We start from the raw sequence: 9,238 nt of genomic DNA, 5'->3' as shown, positions 1-9,238 counted from the left end.
CCAGTGACTGGGACCTTTGGAAATATGCTGTACTTGAGAAGACCCGGCAAGCCAAGTGAGACCATAACCTCATGACCATGGGATTGCACCTAGAAAGTTACCCTCTGAGGCACAAGTCCAGGCAAGGTTGTTTATGGAAGGCCAGCAGTCGCCCATACATACCAGCCTCTCCTCTCCACACCACTGATGTTATCCAAGGGAAAGGTAAAGGCCGATACAACTTGGCACTAGTGATGTCGCAACTCATTTCTACAGATGAGTTAACTGGAGCAACATGAAATAAAGTGTCTTGCTCAAGAACACAACACACAGCCTGGTCCAGGAATTGAACTCAAAACCTTACGATCGTAAGCTCGAACCTCTAACCACTGAGCCATCTGCCTTCACAGAGATAGAGGACTATCAGTAATAACAAGGGTGGTGAGAAGGGTAGGGGTGAGCAAAGAAATAGGTAGATAGGAGGGAGCAAAAAACATAGGCTTGGCAGGGTACAAAATACTGCAGCTTCTAAACACTAGCTCCATGTCAGGGTATGTTAGGTTGATGATTAGGTCTTCTGCAGTATTGAATATCATCAATCAGTTTGGTCTTTTGTTATCCGATATACAGATGTAAGGCACATCATCTTCAGGTCAGCCTTCACCACAACATCCCAATCTCCCTTGATCTCCCTCTTCTACAGGTTCCACTACCTTGGAATGCTCATTATCTTATACAGCAGTTCATGCACAGCACATGCCCAATCTTCTCTCTTGTACACAACACCTGATTCCTCTTATACCCAGTATTTCTTTCAGCTTGTTTCTACTCTGGTGTTCATGTATGCTAAACATTATCACTGTAGCATGTTAGCCTCATTTCTTTTTCTTCTTTGCAAGTCTTCTGTCTTTCAAGTTCACATCTTACTACCATGCAGCTTCATGGTTGTAGAAGAAACATTATACAATTATAAGGCGGTGTGCTGGCAGAAACATTAACACATCGGGCAAAATGCTTAGCAGTATTTCATCTGCTGTTATGTTTTGAGTTCAAATTCTGCCAGGTTGACTTTGCCTTTCATCCTTTCAATGTCGATAAATAAAGTACCATTTATGCACTGGGGTCGATGTAGTCGACTTAATCGCTTTGTCTGTCCTTGTTTGTCCTCTTTGTGCCTCTTGTGGGTAGTAAAGAAATAAGTATTTTGTCTGCCATTACATTCTGAGTTCAAATTCCGCCGAGATCGACTTTGCCTTTCATCGTTTCGGGGTCGATTAAATAAGTACCAGTTACGCACTGGGGTCAATATAATCAACTAATTCGTTTGTCTGTCCTCTGTGTTTAGCCCCTTGTGGGTAGTAAAGAAATAGGTATTTCGTCTGCCATTACAGTCCGAGTTCAAATTCCGCCGAGATCAACTTTGCCTTTCATCCTTTTAGGGTCGATAAATAAAGTACCAGTTATGCACTGGGGTTGATGTAGTCGACTTCATCCGTTTGTCTGTCCTTGTTTTTCCTCTCTGTGTTTAGCCCCTTGTGGGCAATAAAGAAATAAGAAACATTATACAATTTACTTTCGAATCTAAGGAAAAATATCTGTGGCCAGTAGCAGCAATAACTTCTTGAACTTTCTCCAATGTGCTTATCTTGGTTATTATACTTTCCTGTTACTTTATGTAACCTAGATCAGTGCTACTCAAAGTGGTGGTCTGTGTACCGGTGCCAGTACACGGCGAGTTTCCAGAAAAGAAAGAAACATTATAAAATGCTTATGTAATCTCTATATATATAAACGGCAAAATATCTGTCTGTGTGTGTGTATATCCTTTAAACAAATCCACAATTTTTCAGTTAGAGGGCTTGCACTTTCTATGGTCATTCAAAACCGTCCAAGGGTGGTCGTGCACATCTTTACATTTCCCCAGTCACCCGTCAAAGCCATTAAAAAAAATCAATAGAAGTGACTTTTTTGTGAATTTTCTATCCAAAACCCAATCAAAATGCCCGAAACTTGATACACCAATTGAATGCCAGCTAGCTGTGTGTGACTGGTCGGAGATTTGGACAGTATTCGCATGTATGTGCGCACGCATGCACTAGCACTATGACCCGGCGTTGCCGGGTCATAGTGCTAGTATTGTATTATTTGTTTACAAAATAAATACAAGATAAAAAAAAAAATGTCAACTTTTATTATATTCATTATATATATTGTTTCCAGTATAAATTAATATTACTAAGAAATATTACCAGTCCCTGGCTCATTGGTAACAGAAGCTATCAATTACTTCAAGTGAGTTAGCCATTTAAGAGAGTCTATTTCATTAAGAATACATTACTTACTTGCCATCTGATAGTCTGCTTATGATTCCACTACATCTCTTGAGTATCTCTTGCCTGCATACATATGTACAGCATATGGAATTTATACCTACTCCTTAACTGCATAACAAGCTAGCTTATTTCCCCGGCAGTATTGTCCTTCTCTTCTTTCCTGCATATTAACATCTTCCTTTCCTATCTTCTAATACCTTCCCTATATATTAACATCTTGACTTAGTTTATCTCTTTATTTTAGGTTTTGCTTCCATGCCAGAAATTTCTACTCCAATTCTACGTGTCACCTTACTGGCACTTGTGCCCGTGCTAGTAGGTTGCCAAGAGCACCATCCCAGTGTGATCGTTGCCAGAACAGCTAACTGGCTTCCATGCCAGTGGCACGTAAAAGGGCACCATTCGAGCGTGATTGTTACCAAAGTTGTCTTACTGGCACCTGTGCTGGTGGCATGTGTAAAAGGATTCGAGCGAGGTCATTGCCAGTACCGCCTGACTGGCCCCCGTGCTTGTGGCATGTAAAAAGCATCCACTACACTCTCAGAGTGGTTGGCATTAGGAAGGGCATCCAGCTGTAGAAACTCTGCCAAATCAAGATTGGAGCCTGATGCAACCATCTGGTTTGCCAGCCCTCAGTCAAAATCGTCCAACCCATGCTAGCATGGAAAGCGGACGTTAAACGATGATGATGATGATGATTCAGCTATAGGAATTAGATCATTAGTATATAGCAGTTCCTACAGACAACCAATCTAACTCCTCAGTAGGACTATGATGTATAGAAGAGGACTGAAACATAAGGGAACTCTACCTTTACACTAAATTCGTTGCTGAACTCATTAGATTACTTTATTTACTGTACTTTTATTCATAGTTTCTACAACCCTCATAAGCTATTCATCTATATCTACTTTCCTTAGTGACCATTAGATTACATTGCACAGCAACTTGCGAAAGGCCTTCCCCAAGCCTGGTATGTTGGTTCAATCTCAATTAAGTACTTATTTTGTAATCATCTCATAATGAAGAAGGCCTCTATGGTACAGAAGCAAACCGCATCTCAACTAGGATTACTTTGTTATAGAATAATCGTACTATTACTCTCTGTGCTGTGTGAACATCATAGCCTGGTTCAACAATTTGCCTCTATAATTTTCTCTCTTTAAAACATTTCCTTTGCCTTTGTAGCAGTTACAATGATATTGCTATGTAGGCCATTGGGTATGACATCTTTCTCTATTATTTGATGATTAACTGTTCAGGTGACTATCAAGTATTCTACCTCACCAGATATTATGAGTATCTCTCTTGTTTCTAAGCAAATTAATATCTGCCCACGACTGGACATATTTTCATAGAAGATTGGAAACACTGCTTCTATGATGGGGGACACACACACACACACACACACTCATTTACAACAATCATGCAACTTCAAGACAAGGAGGTGCAATCACACACACACACACATATATCTGATGAGTTTCATTCAATTTCTGTACCTCAAATCCACTTACAAGACTTTGATCAGTCAGGGGGTTATAATAGAAGGCACTTGCTCCAGGTGCCGTGCAGTAGGACTGAATCCAAGACAATGTGATTGGGAAGTGAATTTCTTAACCATACAACCATGTTTGTGCCCATGATACTCTCTTTCTCTCTTTTACTTGTTTCAGTCATTTGACTGTGGCCATGCTGGAGCACCGCCTTTTAGTCGAGCAAATCGACCCCAGGACTTATTCTTTGTAAGCCTAGTACTTATTCTATTGGTCTCTTTTGCCGAACCGCTAAGTAACGGGGACGTAAACATACCAGCAACGGTTGTCAAGCGATGTTGGGGGCACAAACACAGACACACACATATATTATATATATAATATATATATATATATATTATATATATATATATATATATATATATATATATATATATATCTATATATATATATATATATATATATATATATATATACGACAGGCTTCTTTTCAGTTCCGTCTACCAAATCCACTCACAAGGCTTTGGTCGGCCCGAGGCTATAGTACAAGACACTTTCCCAAGGTGCCATGCAGTGGGACTGAACCTGGAACCGTGTGGTTGGTAAGCAAGCTACTTACCACACAGCCAAAAAAAAAAAAAATTCCGTGCAATCAGCAAACCATGAAGCAAATCTCCACCAGGAGGCTCCTCCCTCTTTTATTTTTGTTATGAATGATGGAGTACAAATGAACTGCAAGAAAAGCCTCTGTATGAGTAATCAGACGTAGTACCTAAAAGTGAAGACTGTGCTGGTAAGAGCATGTGATGTATAAGGAGAATGTCAGTTGTATAAAGATCTGCTGAGTATTTGAAGTAGATGGCACTAATGGATAAGAAGGCGGCGAGCTGGCAGAATCGTTAGCACGTCGGGTGAAATGCTTAGCGGTATTTCGGCTGCCGTTACGTTGTGAGTTCAAATTCCGCCGAGGTCGACTTTGCCTTTCATCCTTTCGGGGTCGATAAATTAAGTACCAGTTACGCACTGGGGTCGATGTAATCGACTTAATACCTATGTCTGTCCTTGTTTGTCCCCTCTGTGTTTAGCCCCTTGTGGGTAATAAAGAAATAGGTATTAATGGATAAGGTAGACCTAAGAAGATACTGGATGAAGTTAAATGTCATGAAAGAAAAAGAGCTCAAAGAATTATCAGTGGCCTCATATGATGTTGGAATAAAAAAAAACCTACCCTCTGGTGTCAGCATGGTTAAGTGATCGTTGAAATAGAGGTAGTAAGAAAGGTTATGCTATATAAAATATCTACATTTGATCTTTCACCCATTATATTCTACTTAAGTCTCCACCTGTGATTCAATTTGTTATCTTCGCCTTTAACACTCACCTGCTCTCACAACACCTTGATAAAGAGGTATAGCATCAGATCCGTCCATATTTAGTCCCCTTGTCACCATCTTTCTTTTCTGCACCACTTCCTCTTTCTCATGTCACTTTTCATTGACTTATACCACTCACATTTAACAGCATCCATCTCTACTGTTATCTATCACTCATGAATGGTAAGATGGAATAACAATATCATCATCGTTTAGCGCCCGCTTTCCATGCTGGCATGGGTTGGACGGTGCAACTGGGGTCTGGGAAGTCAGAAGGCTGCACCAGGCCCAGTCTGATCTGGCAATGTTTCTACGGCTGGATGCCCTTCCTAACGCCAACCACTCCATGAATGTAGTGGGTACTTTTTACGTGCCACTGGCACAGGTGCCAGACGAGGCTGGTAAACGGCCACGATCGGATGGTGCTTTTTATGTGCCACCGGCATGGAAACCAGTTGGGGCGGCGCTGGCAACGGCCACGTTTGGATGATTCTCTAATGTGCCACCGGCACTGGTATCACAGCTACAATTTCCATTGATGTTGATCGATTTTGATTTTGATTTTCATTGTTATTCCATCTTACCATTCATGCTGGTATTCTATGCTGTTCAAGCAACAGACAAGTAGTCATCAATATCTGCCCACCATTATTCTTTCCCCTACCATCTCATTCTTATCACTATTTCCCCCATCACACTCATACACTCTCTTCATTCACCCTCTTGATATTCACTTTTCTTCTATTTACTCCCTGGGTCAGGCTTACCTTGAATGAATGAATATAACACAGATAGAACACTTTCGTCTTACAGAAGATGAAGTGATCTCTCTAGTGTTGATGGTACAATAAAATGCACTCAAAATATTTTAAGTGGTTATCGATCTATTGGAGACATGAAAGTGCAGAGATGATTCTTTAGTCTGGTTAGAGTAAAAATCTCTCTAGTGCTGGTGCTATGATAAAATAGTACACCTAGTTATGTGGTTTGTGTTGAGAAGGACATCCAATTGTAGAAACCATATGAAAAATAAACCATATGAGCAACAGGTGGGCCTTTAAATCATCTAGGAGAGCAGTAACTCCAAATAAGTGACACAAACTGGTGATGACTCATCCAACCCATGCCGAAATGAAACACGCAAGCTAGGTGAACAGTATATGCGATTTCAACCACAGGCACTTCCATCCAACCCATGCCAGCATGATGGAAAGTAGTTCTAAAACAAGGCGCAATGGCCCAGTGGTTAGGGTAGCGGACTCGCAGTCGTAGGATCGCGGCTTCGATTCCCAGACCGGGCATTGTGAGTGTTTATTGAGTGAAAACACCTAAAGCTCCACGAGGCTCCGGCAGGGGGTGGTGGCGTTCCCTGCTGTACTCTTTCACTCTTTCTTCTGTTGGCCTGCTCGCTTAGCCAGCGGGGTGGCATCATTTGAAGGCTAAAACAATGCGAAGCGCATTGTGACCAGCGATGTGTAGCAACATCTGATAGCCTGATTGGTCATGTGATATATATATATATATATCATCATCATCGTCATCATTTAACACCCATTTTCCAAGCTGACATCGGCTGGACAGTGCTTGACAAGAGCTGGCAAGCCAGATGACTACACCAAGCTCTACTGCTCTGCTGTCATGGTTGGATGTCCTTCCTAACAATTTACAAAATGTATTAGGTGCTTTGTATGTGGCATTAGCAAAGTCACCAAGTAGCTGAAATTCACACACCTGTAATGTAGAAAGAGGAAGCTTTTAATCAACCTAATACTAAAAATACACAAAGCAATGCATCTATTGGCAAATAAAAACTAAACCCCAGGTAAAATAGTAGCGGTCTGCATCGGTAAAATATCGTTTAATAAAGCCTGGAATCCACATATGCGATCTTACCCAATTTACTAACTTCACTAAACGATTGTGACTGAATCAACAGGCGCCTTAATTTGACAGTCAAACTTTATCAAAGTTGAATCTAAATTTGATTTTTATTGAACTACTTCCAAATTGGTACATAGTTGTTATCTATTTTGAATATTGTCTTGGAACTAAGTATTTTAGTTAATAAAACTCTTGGCACTTTCCTACAACACGGGTACTTGTAACTTACTTTTATTATTGAATACTTCCCGTCCTTAGTATTTTCTTTCATCGTCCTGCAAGAATAAGTCCTCACATTTCCCTTAAATCACAACTTACCGTCTTAGAAAGATGATATCTAACGCTATATTGAATAACTTAGGATTAGATACATAACGTTTGCAGAAGGTGCAAAAATAAAAAAAAAAACCACCGAGATGGTCATAGCTGTAGCGGTTTGTATTGTCAGTCGACTCAGAGTTGATCTGGAGGGAAACAACTCTCCCCACTTTATCACAGACATGGATGGATTTTCCTTTTTTTCTTCAGAAATGCTGCATTGATATTTCCTTTATAGGCATCATCCAATTATTATGTAAACTTTAAAAAAAAAGTTTTAATTCAATTTATTGGTTAATACTTCCGTTATTTACGAAGAGATGATCTAACCCCAGAGTACTTACCCATATTCTTTCTAAGAGTAATTGTTAAGAAATATCTGATTATATTTTGTCTATTTTTTAAATGTGCTAATAGTGAAGTATGATTTTTTAAAAAAATTCCCTACATTATTGATTACACTCTCAATACTTTAGCTGTTAAATAATCATTGTTTTTAGCAATTACGTAGAACGCATTCAGTTTCACTATCGGTTTAATTTAAAAGGCAAAGCCTGACACGAAGTAATTCAAGCACCAAATTGCTAATCGACACTGCTTACCAAAACATCATCGCAGATAGCGCACTTAAATTAATTATTTGACAATATCCATAGACTTAGTCCCATACATTGTAAATCCGTGCATGTAGTATTAACAATGTTAGTGCACCTCGTCATTTCGACACTACGAACAAGGAAGTAAACGTAAAAAAAAAAAGTTTACTAATCTTCACACTGTAACTTATTTATTGATAGTAATGCTTATTCAACAGCTTATATAACTAGCAGATGAAGAATATCTAAGTTTACTTAATTTATTTAAGCTAAACACTATAAACTAGATCGAAACATATAATACAGCAGTTGTCAGGAAGCAAAAATAAATGTGAAAAATTAAGTATTTTAAAGTTTACCAATATTTTTAGCTGTCAACTGATCGGGACAGATGAGAGCAATATCTTCGACAAGCTGTTTTCGATCATCTTTTTCCTTCCATAAATCATTTAGACACCGTTCGATGCGTTTTATTTCACGCGCCATTTAGTTGAAAACAATTTTTTCAGCTCGACTGCGATTCTGTCAAGGGAGATCACTTTATTTGAATCCTGCTGGCAAAAGCCGGTTGGTTGCTTATGTTTATAAGCATTTTTCGGTTAGCAGTTCACAAAAACATAACTGAAAATAAAATATAAAATGCTTTTCTTTCTTTTTTCATCTCTACGCTCCGTTTTATGTTTTGTATACTTGCATAGTTACATCCCACATTCTTTTAGTCTATAACACAGTAATGTCACTTTAGTAAGTCTGGTAGTAATGAAAAATATCTTATTTTGTATGGACAGAAATAAGAATGAATAATTTATTATTCATATGGTAAGCTAGGAAAGTTTAAGAAAAGATCCGAAAGTCTTACATTCTCTCCATTTCCTGATGGTCCCAGCAAACCAAATGGAAAAGCGGAGGGTGATGCACTAGAACATTCACTCTGACGTACGGGGTTCGCACTTGCGGACAGCCATCTCCGCCTCGATAACGGTGAGCAGGAATATGGTCTGGGGTCTGAGAACGCCGGTAGATTCCATTACCACAGGCTCGACCATAAACCTGTCAGAAAGATTTGACTGATTCTTTGACAGTTTGTTTTATTCAACCTGACGAGCAGCGGAGCCTGGGCTAGCAGAATACATCAAGTTGCCGAAGGAAAAGATGTCACTACATGTAACACACCAGATGAAGGACTTACCGCCACGAAACGGGAAAACTGTCATACCGTCAGGCCTTTTACCATCACCTCGGTCTAACCCCGCTGGCTCGAG

At 39.6% G+C, this 9,238-nt stretch overlaps 1 protein-coding gene across 2 annotated transcripts in view; it reads right to left on the bottom strand.

Moving 5' to 3' along the window:
- LOC115211686 (DNA-dependent protein kinase catalytic subunit) overlaps positions 1–8,505 on the bottom strand; it is a 266,170-nt gene extending 257,665 nt beyond the window's left edge. For both annotated transcript variants that reach the window (XM_029780332.2, XM_036503287.1), the window contains exon 1: positions 8,336–8,505. In XM_029780332.2, the coding sequence (XP_029636192.2) occupies positions 8,336–8,462 (127 nt within the window). In that variant the 5' untranslated portion in view covers positions 8,463–8,505. The remainder of the gene's footprint in view (positions 1–8,335) is intronic.
- Between the last annotated feature and the right edge of the window lie 733 nt (positions 8,506–9,238).

The sequence above is a fragment of the Octopus sinensis genome, linkage group LG5, assembly GCF_006345805.1.
Source record: "Octopus sinensis linkage group LG5, ASM634580v1, whole genome shotgun sequence".
In the NCBI taxonomy this organism is placed as follows: Eukaryota; Metazoa; Mollusca; class Cephalopoda; order Octopoda; family Octopodidae; genus Octopus; species Octopus sinensis.
Note: the sequence above shows the minus strand (reverse complement) of the source record. Positions and strands in the feature narration are given on the sequence as shown.